The sequence below is a fragment of the Aspergillus terreus genome, genomic scaffold (assembly GCF_000149615.1).
Source record: "Aspergillus terreus NIH2624 scaffold_2 genomic scaffold, whole genome shotgun sequence".
Lineage (NCBI taxonomy): Eukaryota > Fungi > Ascomycota > Eurotiomycetes > Eurotiales > Aspergillaceae > Aspergillus > Aspergillus terreus.
The window spans coordinates 806487-821483 of NT_165925.1; the positions used below are offsets into that span (position 1 = coordinate 806487).

Below are 14997 nucleotides of genomic sequence, written 5' to 3' on the forward strand. Positions count from 1 at the left end.
TAGCTGAGAGCAACGGGGCGTACCTGGTGCCCGACGGCGCCAGATGACACTGGCTGGTGATATTGATAACGATTTGCTTAGAGTGAATTTCAAACACACAATCCGAGACAATACCAAGAAAGAAAACTCCACGGGGAGCATAGATCGATCGGGCAAGGGAAAATGTAGTAGTAGGTAGGACATAAGGGTCGTACTTTCGTAGAATCGTCGTGTGGGGAGGCGGGGATGACGTAGAGAGACTGACCGGATCTTTCGCTCTCTTTCGGTCTTCCTACCTCTCTTTCGCCTCTGCCTGTCACTCTTCTTAGCCTTGCGCGGATCGCCCATGCTGCAGTCGCTTGCGTCGTCTGGCTGATTCTGACTGGCGTCATCATCTTCTCTCCCCACTTTGCTCATAGTTAATAATCTACGCTGCGTCGGCTGTTTCATGCTCCGTTGGGTTTTTTTTTGCCCCTCCTCGTCTTTGTTGCTTTCAGGCATCACACCCACACAAAAAGAACCAGACAGACAAAGTCTTTGCCTCCTTCAACTCCTTTCTTGCTTTCGGTTCCTTTATACGTCTCCGAATTCATCGTCTAGAACCCCCACACAGATCGCAAGAAGCTCCTCTACTCCTCTCGTGTGCGGCCCCCGCTCGCGATGGCGTACGACGACTACCAGAGCTCGTCCAGTCCATACTCCTACCTGAACAATTCGACTCCCGTGAATCCAGACGAGTATCCTCGCATTTCATATACAGCGCCGCCTTATCCCTCGCAATATGACCCGGATCGCCTGAATATGCCGCAGCCCCAGGCACCGCCCTCGTCCTCGCCCAACCAGTACTCGGAGTCCGTTTCAGGCCAGCATACATGGCAACAACAACAACAACAACCGCCGCCTCCGCCGCCGCCATCCAACGGTAGAATAAATGAGGCTGTCAGCTCAGCTTTTGACAAGGCGCACCCCTCCGCCTATCTGTCCCCCGAGGTCCTCTCCCAAATCACAGCGACGGTCATCCAGCAGCTCAAGGAAACGGGCCTGGAAAATTTACAAAATGACCAACACCAGGCGATGCCGCCCCCGCGACCCCCCAAACAATGGGTTCCTCCCACAGCGCCTTACAATGAAGCTGCACCTCCTCAGTCCAGTGCGATGCCGAATCCGGGTCCGTCACCACCAAACATTGTTCACGACAGTGCCGAGTACCCACCCCCGCCGTCCTCAACGACATACTCTGGTAGCCCTAGGGCCTATACCCGACCTTCTCCAGTGCCATCCGAAAGACGAGACTCGCCGCTGAGTCACGCCAGTGATCAGAGCCAGAAGATGGACTCTCGACCCAGGGGCCCGCCGAGGGACGCCACCGTGGTGGAGCTGACAACTCTGGAGAAAATATGGGGGAAGCTATTTGAGGATGGTAAGCCCACCGAGCGATTGGGACAGTTTTTACGTGGAATTGCCGTTCATCTGGTAAGTACCCCAATGATACTCTGAGGACGGTGTAAGTGCTGACACAGGCCTTAGATCGAGGATTATCCTCCTGGAAATACTCTTGTGATTGTGCCCGATAAATTGCAGAAATTCTACGAAGACACCAAAGTTTCATCGGACCCTTATCCGTGGCAAGGTACGTGTCATCCCTCCTTGTAGCTGGAAGCTTCCTGACTCTATCTTCTAGATATCTTTGATGACCGCACCTCTTCAATTTCGAGACTTTTTCGAGATATCGAGGCCGAACATCATCTGGTCCAAAACAAGTTGAATGAGAGACCCGACATTCCCGGACTGACCCCTCGGGGCTTCGAGCGATGGGCCACCTTGATGATTCAAGCCCACCCCGACAAAGAGTATGAGCGGTTCCAGAAGGCTGTTCTGAACATGCCGATTAGCAACCCGGACAACAAGAAGGAACGATTTCCCAAGGAGATTCCTCGTCGGCTTTTCCCGGAGATCGCGGACCTTCCTTTGAGGGAGAACCTGGATCAGTTCATCATAAAACACTGCGGTGTTGACTTACCTCCAATCACCGACGAGGAGATCAAGAAGGTAGCAGCGCAGCGACACAAAGTCTCGACCGGCTCGACCGCTTCGGCCGCTGAGCCAGGTCCCTCATCCGCCGATTCCGACCGCAAACCGCATCATGCATCGGTGTCCGCTGCCGTAGACGATGACGACGAGGACAATGATATCCCATCTCGACCGATTGAGCGCCAGCGGAAGCCTTATACTGCCCAGCCTGGAGGGGGCAAAGTGTATGAGGGTCCTGGAAAGTCCATGCATCGACGGGCCAATTCTTCCTCCGCAGGATCAACCTCTCGCGACGTCCCATTGTCGAGCTCTGCGCCGCGAGGACCCGGATCGCACTCCCCAGACCCGCTTTATCCCCGTGCTAGTAGCCAGCGCCCTGCGAAGCCTATGGGACGGTCTCGAAGCCCGTCTCGGGGAGCCAGCGACTACCGGCATTCAGAGAGTGACCTGCTGGGCCACAACGGCGGCTCTAGGTATGGAGGACTGTCCTCTGGCGACTATTATTACGCCTCCGGCTCCTCCAACACTCCCAATCTGTCAGGGGATCTAATCGATGATGATCGACGCTACCGCGATGTCCCACGCGAGATTTCAGATGACCAGCCACTGTACGAGTCCCTTCGGGAGCGAGAAAAGGAACGTGAGAAGAGCAAATACCGCGACCACCTTCCTCAGCGCAGCACTTGGGCTGGCGAAGAAGACTACTACCGTGGCATGCTTGGTGGCCAAGGTGGCGGTCCCGTTGGTGGCGGGTATGACAAGTATGGATCGAGGTTCTAGAAGTATGCGTGCCATGTAATTTTTGGCTTATTTCTAGTTGGCTTCCTAATGTTTGTTTCGGCGCTTTTCCATGGAAAAATGATATCCCTCATGTAACGAGTTTCTGTTTCAGCGGTTGTCATTTTGTTGGTATACGTCTGTTATGAGCTTATACATGTGACCACGATATAAACGAGCGCATCACACGTTGTTTAGTGCATATACTTCATTCCACCCGAGTGCTTCGTATAAATCCTATCGCATCGCGGCTCACCGCTTGATATTTCGCATGAACTTGATACCAGCGATTCGACAGAACTCCGCCTCTTTCTTCCTTCTCCGCTCCTCCCGCTCCCACAGTCTCAGGATCCGCTGATGGTCTTTCTCCTCCCGCTCGGCACGTCTGCGCATGCGTCTCCGCGCCTGGATATGCTCCTCCTCCACCCGCTCCTCCTCCTCATCCGCCTCCACCCGCAGCTTTGCAACCTCCTCCGCAGTCAACTGCCACGGAACCGATAGCACCTCGACCAGGTACCGGTTGCGCTGGTCGAGGAACCGCATTTCGGAGTTCGTATCCCGCACCGGGAACACGCGCTCCAGCTGCACCTGCATCATCCCGCGGAACATCGACAGCGTGCCCTTCACCTGGGCCCGGGCGCCGGGCACCAGCGCCGAGATGTCGAGGTCAGTGCCCTGGGTCGCGGCGACGTGTTTGTCCCGCGGGGCGCCCCCGTCCTCGGGATTTGTCCCGGCTGCGGCGGGCGCGTCGGGGGCCTTGCGCACGGCGATCTCGACGGTTGCGCCGCTGCTGTCGTCGAGGGTGAGGATCGTGAGGCGGGCGACTTCGGTGCGCGCGACGATGATCCCCACCAGGGAGACGAAGCGAATCGGGTGGTTGTGGTAGAAGTAGGTTTGGTCTGCGGGGTTAGATGTATGGCTCATGAGGGTTGTTGAGGAGGGCATACCTTCGAACCCCGGCTGCCGTTTCAGCCGATGGACGTCCGCGGCGGACAGCTTTACCCAGGTGAAGTGCGTGGGGGCTGCCTTGAAGCAGAATGCCGGGTAGAAGATGAGGTCATTGCCGGCGGCTGTCGCCATGGGCCCATTTTTTCTGGTATGAATGGACGTTGTTGACGATGATGGGGGTGTTGCGGAGATGGAAAGATAGAGGCGTAGCTTATCGGGAGTCACGTGTGATATATGTGCGTGCCTTGCTGCCTGATAATTATCCAGCTTCGTTACAGACGACAAGATGATGAAGTAATGGGCTATCATCATAACACAAACAGTTAGATACGTAAATGCGTAGAATACTGCCAAGGGCTAGCCTCCATTGCAGAATGGTAGGAGTCACAGGACAATATATACCCAAACTGTGACTATATGTATAGAAGGCATGTATGTGCATGGACATACTGGGCCGTGAATCACTCCTGTCACAGGATCTACCACTTACGCAAGGGGCTCTCCTGATAGAGAGGTGTAGGGTAGTTACTGCCTACATAGCAGGAGATGAAAGGAGATAGTCCATGGATTACATGACATCGGCTAGGATGGTGGACTGCCAGGTCTGCATCATTCAGAGTAGGAAACACAATCCAGAAGAGACATGCACCTAACCCAGTAATGCTAGTCCTATATTCGATGACGGACGGTCCAGAAATCCACACATACCGCCGCTGATATGACTCAGTACACTTCCAACTGTCAGCATGCAACACAACCGAAAAGACAGGAGTCGACTTACTGACAAGCACAACCCACCCAGGGTGCGTCCGTTGCCCACCCATTTGCCTCTTTCGCTGCCGCAGTGGGCTCAAAACCATCCTGCGGAGGCGCGGAAAGGTACCAATCAGAAACACCAATTAGATGTAGGGCTAGCTGTCCTCCGCCAGACAAGCGTGGAAGAGCACGGCTCTTGTTGAGGTCTTGGACAGGCGATGTAACCTGAGGCTTGAATTTAGTATTGGGGCCGAGTCGAATACTCCATCTCTGAAGTAGCTATTGGACCTCTACTATCGGCTTCATTGCAACAAAAAGGGGATGGAGGTTGAAAACAACCGAGAGGTATCTACAGATATATAAGCGACAAGTCTCCCAAAAAAATATTGACAAGAGCGAGATTCACTCACGACCGCTTTCGTGGACCAGGGTGCAAAATTCCAAAGAGGAAATTCTCTTCTATTATAGGGTTAGTCACAGTTATATCTTTAAAACACGAAAATTCCTTGGGTGGCTCACAAATCTGGCGCCTGCTAATTGGTTAATTTCGTGATGAGAGGCTAGGTAGTTTTCGAATTGAACAGACCGTAAACCACTCGGCCATTTTGTCTCACTAGAGACAATTTGGGCATTACACCTATAAGATCCCTATTTCAATACCGAGACCTGAATGCAGCCTTCACCTATCTGTAGAGGTGGAAGCTGGGCCGCTTGAGATCGTCGTGCAGCTTCGGTAGGGTTCCCAGGTGCTTTTTTTGGGCTGCTATATATGCAAATCACTTAGAGACTAGAACAACGGATGGACCTTACTATAGCTGAACACAAAGGAGTATCCCTTCAAAAAGATTGGTCTCCAGGAAGACGGGACTTGAAAAGGTTGCACTCCTGTAGGGCTTGGATATGGATCCCCCCGATCGCCTCATTAGTCGGTTCGTTACTATTCATTACCTCTACTTACTCTACATTCCTGGTGCCTTACTGATCGATCGCACTTTACGCCTCGGTCCCTTGGCCTATATATAACATAAGATAGAGCGTTCGGGGAATATCTAAGACTGGAGTTGAATCGTATTTTCTTCCTATGACATGTCAAATGTTGCGTATTGACACTGCGTCATACAAGCTCTGTCATTGCTTTGACAATATCTGATACAGCCAGTGTGTCATGTGAAGCATTGTGATACTGAAAATTCTGCTCTTGTCCTCGGCTCTCTAACAAGATAGAGTGAACAACCTCAAGTTTCATGCAGAATCCTGGCGGCAACATTGAACGCAAGAGATACCCGATGTTAACTGGATTGAAATTCTGCCCGGGCTGTTCAAGGTCTGGTTCTGTTGGCGGAAGAAATTCATCGGACCCGGTAAGGAGTTTGTGGAAGCATTTCCAGTCATGCGTCGCAAACCAACTAAATAGCTGAACTCGCTTTGGGCTGTATCCCAGCACATCTAAAAAATGCTTTCTGATCTCCGAAGGCTTCATACCGTGTGTATGGCTGCTGCCGTAGACTCGAGAAACCATCGGACCGAGGGGGTACTTGGATATCTGCTGTACCTTTTCAAGCATACGGGGTAACGATATCCCGTAATCGACCGTTGTTTCAAGCAACGAGGACCCATTCATTTGGCGAATCGATAATTGTATTGGGGTGCTTCCGTTTCCCTTTACTGTGATGAATTCACAATCAATAATCCAATTCTCATGCGGGCTGTCAACAAGATATCCCTTCAAAAGCTTGAGGGCAACCTTGTGTTCCGCAGTAGGGCGTAATTCCCATTGCACTCCTGGTTTGCTTGGTTGTATTTGTTGTCCTTGCCCAGCGTGTTTCAGGAGAATTTGCGTAAGCCCTTCCGAGTGATATTTGCAGTACTTGGAACGCGGGGACCGTGGTAAGGGACATGATTTCCACCCGCACATTGGCTTCCCGTCCACTTCTGTTGCCATTAGCCGTAAATGGCACATTATGAGTCGGTTGAGATCCTTCCGATTTCCTTTCGTTGCATTCAAACTCTGATTTGGTATGTTGCTATCCAGAGCCATGTGGTATGTGCCTGGACTTTCTCCTATCTCAGTCAATCCTGATTCACATGCTTCTCCATCAGCGAATTCGTCGCAATGAGGATCCAGGTCGCCATCTAGATTTTCGTCAAACAGGTCTTCCATCTCAATATCAAGCGGCTCGTTGGCCATTTGATCCTCTTCTGGGTCGCTGGTCTCGGGCGAGTTGTAGGCCAATAGGGTATTGAGAAATTCGTCGATATCAGAGCTACAACCAGCCCCGGAAATAATCGTGAATTCACCCGGGCGAAGTAGCTGGAATGGCTGGAGACGAAAGTTCTCGGCGAACTTTACTTGCGATGCACAAGCGTAGACCTCGTCCAATAGGATCGAAAGACTTGTGTATAATCCACGAACACGAGCTATTGGATACTTGCGAGAACTGCTTGCGTGAAGAATAGTGTCGTAAAGTGTCCACGCTGTGGCGAAACGACGCGGTCTCCATTTGACTTCCGTGGACTTGGTAAGAAAAAGCATGTCAACATCTGTGATATGCAAGACGGCACTGTCCTTAAAGTCAGACAGGACCTTGGTAAGTTCCTGATAGAAGAACTTCGGAACTCTGGTAGATTTCCTTGACCGTTTCCATCTAAGCGCCGCATAATCAATTGTCCATCCTTGGAGGAGAAGGCGATCTGTGTTGGCACCATTAATCGATCTAGGGCCTCTGAGGTCCAGAGATAGTGGCAAAATGACCTGTCTACCATCCAAGAATGATAGTACTGTGGCCCACTGGGGAGGGGCATTGGTGTGTGGCTCATTGTAATCGAAGCCCACTCGAACTGGCATTGCAGAATGAAGCAAGTTGCTCGCCTGGGAAAGACAGTGACAAACAAGCGAGACACATTGTTTCAAACAGTCATAATCAGACGCCGATGCTTCAGCATTCAGTTTTCCATAAAGCTCAGACGATTTGTAGGCCCAAATCGTATGGTGGGCACCCGCCCTCCTCTCCAAAGAGGGTATGAGTGGGTAAAGTCTCCGGCTTATGTCGGCGACTGAAAGTTCTGCCTGACTATATCGAGAGCCACCAAGGTATGACTGCGGAGAATCCACGTCAAAAGGCACACTCTCGGAGGGGATGTGGGACGTCGGCTCGTTTGGATGCCCAGGGTGTGAGCTTTCTCCTTCGATTCCAAGGAATCTATAGGCATCCTCAAAACTGTAGATGCGCATTGGCAGCCCTGATTCAATTCCAACGAAAGGTATGGGGTGGTCAAGCTTGGCAAGCTGTTGTAATCAGCGATGGAAGCAAATTTCTTTTGCATCACAGGTCATACCTTGTTCCAATCGTCCATTGTAATCACCCCCGTATCTATCAACTGCCGTCGCCCGAACTGGAGCAAATGAAGCGGACAGGATGTTGTCCTCCAATTGCTCGCTTGCTCTCTGAGTTTTTCTTCATCCTTGAGCCATCTCTTAAGACATGCTACCTGGATATAGAACTTCTCTGCAACCTGTTTCAAAGAGAGCGGTTTTAGAGTCTTAGTCACCAGGTCGTATTCCTTCGCATTGCGGTAGAAGTCAATAACCTCAAGCCTCTCACGAATCGAGGAATATTGGATGCCTTTAGTTTTCTCAAGCCGTTCGTGCATTGAGGTGTCCATTGCCTTGGCCTTGTATCGAATAAAGCGTGAAGAGAACGAGAGGGATGACTAGGGAGAAATCAGGAAAGACAAAGCCCATGGAGTTAAGTAGGAGTGAAGAGGAGGAACAAAGTACACAATTTGAGTGCCCCTGGAGAGACGGTGGGGGAATTCCACTTGCCGCAACCTGGAAGAGACTTACAAAGTGAATGGCTTTCGTAGTGGCCGCAAGTCTTTGTTTGTTGTACAACCCCGTCACACGACATACCTATGCAGATACCCGGAAGCTCATGCTTTGTTACACTTCGTGGCAAACCTCTAGAATAATTCTCAGATGCCTACAAGTTTCACTTATGTACCTGGGTTCCAATCTAGATACATTATCTCAGTCTTAGGTCCCATGGACGGGTATATGATACTGTCTCAGTCTCACGACTTACCTGTTATAGTAGCCCCTATAGTACGTTGCGATCTAATCATAAGAGTCAACTATCTTAATGGATAATTGAACACGCTGCTTCTGCGGTATTCTCACTCTTCAAATACGCCTGGTGAATACAAGATTTGTCCAGAGACCTGCGCGCCTACTTGTTCTAAACTCAATCCTATTACCTCTTTATCTCACCCAACTCCATATATGGGTCATTCTCGTCATCCTCCGTCGACTCACAGAGATTTATTCTTTCAATGCAGCAAAGTACCTACTTTGTCATTCACGTCTAATCTCGCCTCCACCCTTTTTTCGTCTGCCCAGACGCACACCGAAGACTACAAATGACGGGCCATATTCAGGGATAAATGTCATCAGAGACGACTGACGCTTTGCACTCTAAAGAGGCAAGAGTAAGTCTGATACCCTACGCAAATAACTCTGATGCTGATGCCAATATACGGAGGATGAATCATCCTGCTGAAGGGGCAACGGGTATCCCATGTCTCTCCACTTCCTTGTACGACATAGCAGGACATATCGGAATCTTGACCATTGGGTTCAAAAATCCAAAAGTCCCGGATAAACCCCTGACAGATACCCCCCCGTGCAAATGGCGCCTCTTGTGAACGAAATCCGCAGTTTTCTTCTGGGTCGACCCATTGCAACGCTACGAGTGATCCACGTCTCTCTGGGGTCCTATTCCATCAAGGAGATACTTCGAGCTCTACCTTTTTGTGGATACAAGTTTCGCGACGGTCCCTGGGAGGGAGCCTTGGTGCAGTTTGGTGTCGATCCTCGGCTCAAGCCTTTTTGTCGCGTCTACCAGACACTTACCTTCAAGACATCCTTGAATCCTATCGTTTATTTCGAGAGTACTTCGGTCCCAGGCCTTGACACACTGGAATTTCCACAATTCTACCCGCCGACAAGTAGGGAAAGACATATGTTCGATGGCAAGATGTTCGATCCTACAGCAGATACTTGGCAGATATGTGATCTGTGTGACCCCCAGCTAGCCCGCATCGCGGCAACAACCGATACGAAACTCCTGCCGACACAAGATACGGGTTATTTCAAAGTGGCTACCATGGCAAAGCTAACAGTGATCATGTACGACAAGTTGATTTGCATCCGTGACCAATGGCCTTTACACACAGAAAATGAATACGAGGTTCTTCTGGTCCTACCGGACTCATATCAGTGGAAGAAAGCAAAAAAAGGAAAGCGATATGATCTGGAGCTGAAGGGAATTTCAACCAAATGGCAGCAAAACCTTTGGGGCAAAATGATACGTTACCTTTACGAGCATTCACTAGAGGTAAAAAACAAAAACGGAAACAAAAGGGGGAGCAAGAGGACCAGAGGACCCGATGAGTCTCCCAGCAGTACCGGCTTGTAGGGAACAGTTGTTATACAGTGGCGTCGAGAGACAATGTACGAATGTCTAACCGGTTCATACTCTCGACCTTATCGACGATTGCTTTGATGACTGATTTCTCTTGGGCCACGGTCCATCCACGTATTGTGAATTAAAGATCAAAATTAATTCGACAATAAAACTCCGGTGATATGGGAGCCCTTATTCCTGCGGCTCTGTGCCGCCACCTTGTTCGATGTCTGGGATGGACGTGGTCGGTCGAGATCATTCGGAGGAGCCCATCGGCAGTGGGGAGTTAGAGTCCAGAAATTCATCACTGAGTGCCCTTGATGCCAGCTAATTCCGCTCGTAAACTAGTAGGGGCAAGGTCACTGATTTGACTTACCAGGTCTCTCCGGTCCAACCTCGACACTCTCCTAAAGCTCCATGTCAAGTTTGCCCCAGGAAGGGCTGACCATGGCTTGCAGCCATCCAAGCAATTGAGGTTTATGACCGGCCGTGCCACCCGGTCAGCGGAAATCAATTCGATGTGCTTCGTTAGATCAGCGACACAGGGATAAGGTACTCTCCTCGTAACATCACCATCAATCCTGTAGTTCCTAATAGCACACTCTTCAGCCAGGGATATTTACTGAGCATAATTGTTAACAATATTTTATTCGGAGGGTATTAATTTGGATGCTAGAAAAGAGAGTAACTGCTAACCAGACTAACAGAAGCTAAGGCTGACCTTTTCATTGATTCTCTTTTGGGAATCGCCTATAGAGCACAGTCTTCTCTTCTCACTTAGTACCCGCCTAAATCGTGCTATCCAACCAACACTGCGTCTGACAAGCCGAAAGTTACCTCGTGGCGCCAACTCATGCCTAGACCATCCGATTATTCTACAAAAGGATCAGTTACGACTTTACAGAACCGGTGTCGGTCACTAGACACGTCTCTATACTTACATCAATCGTCTACTAACCTAGTTGCCTCGGTCCTTAGCTAGTCGTGGCCTGGAAAACCTTATTCCAGGATCGAAGTACCCGAATATATGCGACTTCTACCTTATATATTTCATTAATGCAGCAGTCTCATACGCATCGGGTACACCGGTTTAGATTAATATCTAGCAGAAGTCAAACACGGCTGCGAGGTTTTTGGCAAATGATAGTAAGCACATTTTCATCGGCCTCATCACGGACAACCACTAGTTCTTTCCTTTTCTGAATATCTCTTTGTGGATCCATATTTGTCTTTCTATGATTGACTAATTGTCTTTTACCATCTTTACGTCTAGCTGTATGCGTATCCTGCTAGCTAAAACTTCCGAAGATTTTGGTTGGAGAGAAATCCGGCCTGTTAAAATAATTAATCCATTGTCCAGCCGGTATTTAGTTGTACATATAGAGCGAGGAATTGCGCATCCCCATGTACGACCCAGCGTGTGATAAGTTTTATAATTACAAGTGTCAAGTTATGTATCAGTCAGGCAAGGTGGCCGAGCGGTCTAAGGTGAGCCCTCTTGTTTATCGGCAGACTTGGAGCTTTGAACTAACCAATCAACAGGCGCTGGATTCGTATGACTCACCAATCAAACCCTCAGCCCGATAAAGCTAACAGCCCCACAGAAGAGTTTCCTCTTAAGGTTAAAATGCCTCCCAGTACGCATAGCGTGCGCGAGTTCGAATCTCGCCCTTGTCACTATCTTTTTTTTGGCCTCCTTCACTGGAGGCACTACTTTCCCTGCCCTTCCCTGCCTGCAGTAGGATAGTCGACATTTTGTTTACTTCTACCGCGACGCTATAAATTAATACTCCTATGCGTGGCACGTTTATACCCACCCCTATGGGGGACTGGGATCTGTCTGATACTTAGTTGGTGGGGGGTGGGCGCTTCTGGGTAGAGTCATCGCCTCGATGGCCACTACGCACACCAATTTGACCTCTTTTTGAGTTTCACTTCTCTTCCTGACACAGGATACTTTGGGTGGGTCAAGAGCTACCATGGACAATGAGTCGGTGGTATTAGTGATTGTCCTTCACTACCTAGGTTGGTTCATGGATAATTTAATACAGAGCAATTCACTCCTCTGTATCTCACTTCTATTTGTCATCTCTGTCATATTGAGCCAACAACTACCTTCATATACAAACATTTTGACGTCAGTCTGCTTATCGGTTGCAAGTAACATGTTCTCTCCCAAAGCAATACTTCAACCTCTGGAGCAATGCTGGTCTCATCGTCCGAGCTGGCTCTCATAGCTCTCTATCCTCCCTCAGCTTTCGCGGGATCCAAAGCTCTGAGGGCTGCTGTGACCGCAAAATCCACAAGTTTGGCACAGGGCGGCTTCCAGCAATACATCTCGCTGAAGCATGTGTCCAGAAGAGATTTTCACCCTCATCGAGGCCCACCGCCGCGAGCTGGGTCGCACAGCGCGTCTGACCTACTTCCAAGACATCCAGACCCTCATTGTCAAAGTCGCCTCTCGTCAACTGAAGCGGCGCAGTGGGGTCTCGGGCAGTTAATCACCCCGGGAGTTGACCGCATAAACATTCCCTTCGCCGAGTTCACGGCTCTAGGATCGACGATGTACACCGGACCCTCGCGCTCAACCAAGGAAGGCGATTCTCCATTCACAAACTCCAACCAGAGACTGAGGGGATGGCCGTACCTGGCAATCGAAGCGTGGCCAAGTCGATGTCCAGATTGCGGGCTGAGGCAGCCTGGTGGTTCGCGAATTCGAATGGTGCCGTCAGGCTGGTACTGCTTGTCCAGGTCGGTGCGCGCAGCGAAAGACGATCGCCGTCGAGAAATATGATCGGACTCGCGGACCGCCGACTGGATCGAATCCGCATAGGCTGTGGAGACCTCGTAAGCTCAGGACTGTTGTTATCGATCGACAGGTCACGACGCCGACTATACATGTTGTCCCAGCTGTCGTTACGGATCCTCCTCTGACGCTGGAGTTTACCCTTGTTTTTGGCCGGCCGCCGAATCCTCCAGTGGGAGTGGACATCGTGCTCGCAAACGAATAGCTGCTGGAATGGTCTCGACTGGTGGTCTCCTAATCCGAGTTGCTTGTACTATGGAGTTTCTGTCGTCATGAGATTCCTTCGATGGGAATAATGCGAAAGCTATGATATATTTCGTGCAGAGAGGGTGGTCGTTTGTATTTTGATTCTAGGGGTGAGTGGAGGTACTACCGCGCATGAGAAGACTGTAGCTCCTGGATGGTAGGACGAGCTGAAATGGGAGTCACTGGATGCAAACCACACCTCATCCCGTCCAACGTAGGAAGGTCAGTGTCTGGCTTGTATGGAGTTGGGCGTAACCGTACCGCTTCCAGATGGCACCAGAATCTGCTACTGTAGAGGGACTGATCTTGCGGTATTGATGGAGACAAGATATAGAGTGGGTTATGTACTGTCTCGACTTTCTAATATGCACAGACTCGCTATAACAGAAAGACAACATCATGATGCTAGCAAAACTTCTTGGACTTGAGATACTCATAATCAGCCATCGCCTCGACAACACACTTATGAAGCATCTCCGCTCTGCTCTCTCCAAACTCTGCCTCCCACTTCTTCTTCTCTTCTTCGATGTCTACATCCCCAGCAGCTTTGTCTTTGCGGACACCACTCGACGACGCCACAGTCCCCTTCCAGACCCTGGTAATCGGGCTTCGCAGGCAATCCCGTCTGGGGCTCCACGTGTACTGGACCCTGTCCGCGTCCAGTCCCAGGATATCCGCCAGGCGACTGACCAGTTCGGGGCGGTTGATATAATCGTCGGCATCTAGCACGACGGGCGTCGCGGCCGTATCCTCTTTCAGAGCAGAGTATTCCATATACCAGTCATACAGGGACCGGGTGAAGGAGAACGACAGCTGCGATTCTATGTACTCATCCTGCGCGCGACGACACAGTTCCGCCTGGGGCCTGGATTCGTAAAGCCGGACAAAGGCTCGATAGTAAGAGATGAACGACCGGGCCGGATGTCGGATCAGGAAGATGGGTTTCCAGTCTCCCAGGTACGCGGACGGCAGCACCGTGGGATTCTGAAGCCGGTCATCGTGGCCATTCTTCTGCTGGGAGGAGACAGAGACGGTGAATTCAGCGGAGACTGTATCACCCCCAGCATCTGGTCGCCATAGCAGATTACAGTGCTCCTTTGCAAAGACAACCTTGCCATCGGCTTCTCCCTTGACGCGGTATTGGTCCAGCTTGTCGAAACACCGTTGGTATCCTTGTTTGAGACGGCTCCGCTCATCTTCGGTCCATGTGTCCACAGGACTGCTTTGTAATTGCATCGTCGTGTCCACGAGGTCGAGGTCGACAAACGGGTACGATGTGTCTTCATCGTAGTATATGTTCGGTTGACCCTCCAATCCTAGGAGTCGCGTCAGGAGATTCGAAGTCATGCGCGGTTGGGAGAGTAGAAATATCCGAGCTGGTTTGGGTGGTGTGGAGGCATTCATTGCGGACAGCACAGTATCGAGGTGAATTCCCCTGAAGCGCGTTGAAGTTAGGAGATGTGAGGGTTGAGGGCAGCTATGGTCATAGCTTGTTCACGCGACATTCGCGTCGACGGATGTCTTCTCCTTGGTATTCAGCCATTATATCTGCTGGGCAGATAAATCAGTAGACGATCCTTATAGAGGCCAGTAGTTTCAGAATTATTCGTGGGTTTCATCTTGCTTGATTTGCGGTGCCTGTAACTCACCGCGTTTTATGTTTTGGTGATGACGAGTACAACAGATGACGACGATCACCACAAACGACGTCATTGTCAACATCGCCACCCTCTCCCCATATGCCAATATTGCCTCTGATCGTGTGCCTTGAATAGTCATCCCTTGGACTCGAGGCCATCCAATGATACATGTCTTCAGCTACCCCGCATCGGAAGGCCGTGCATCATGGTGGTGGTGGTGGTGGTGGTTAACATGCACATGCACTTGTGAACCACTCCCCAGAGCTCAATAAGCTCCAGCTAGAGCGAGCAAGAGCCGATCAACCGCGAACCGGGGATATTGCAGACGAGCTTCTCCGCATTCTTCACAAGC

General features: G+C 50.5%; 5 protein-coding genes across 5 annotated transcripts; 3 read left to right on the plus strand and 2 right to left on the minus strand.

Moving 5' to 3' along the window:
- Positions 1-639: 639 nt before the first annotated feature.
- Positions 640-2790, plus strand: ATEG_01286 (uncharacterized protein; the record flags this gene model as incomplete). The annotated part of the gene is made up of 3 exons (XM_001208651.1): positions 640-1452; positions 1507-1609; positions 1661-2790. 3 exons carry the CDS (start codon positions 640-642, stop codon positions 2788-2790), a joined length of 2046 nt encoding a protein of 681 aa, XP_001208651.1.
- Positions 2791-5605: 2815 nt separating this feature from the next.
- ATEG_01287 (uncharacterized protein) lies at positions 5606-8154 on the minus strand (the record flags this gene model as incomplete). Its single annotated transcript, XM_001208652.1, has 2 exons — positions 5606-7777; positions 7828-8154. The coding sequence occupies 2 exons, from the start codon at positions 8152-8154 to the stop codon at positions 5606-5608; spliced, it is 2499 nt and encodes an 832-aa protein (XP_001208652.1).
- Positions 8155-9176: 1022 nt separating this feature from the next.
- Positions 9177-9965, plus strand: ATEG_01288 (uncharacterized protein; the record flags this gene model as incomplete). The annotated part of the gene is made up of 1 exon (XM_001208653.1): positions 9177-9965. The coding sequence occupies one exon, from the start codon at positions 9177-9179 to the stop codon at positions 9963-9965; it is 789 nt and encodes a 262-aa protein (XP_001208653.1).
- A 2191-nt stretch (positions 9966-12156) lies between these two features.
- ATEG_01289 (uncharacterized protein) lies at positions 12157-12747 on the plus strand (the record flags this gene model as incomplete). The annotated part of the gene is made up of 1 exon (XM_001208654.1): positions 12157-12747. One exon carries the CDS (start codon positions 12157-12159, stop codon positions 12745-12747), a length of 591 nt encoding a protein of 196 aa, XP_001208654.1.
- A 663-nt stretch (positions 12748-13410) lies between these two features.
- Positions 13411-14409, minus strand: ATEG_01290 (uncharacterized protein; the record flags this gene model as incomplete). Its single annotated transcript, XM_001208655.1, has 1 exon — positions 13411-14409. One exon carries the CDS (start codon positions 14407-14409, stop codon positions 13411-13413), a length of 999 nt encoding a protein of 332 aa, XP_001208655.1.
- Positions 14410-14997: the final 588 nt, after the last annotated feature.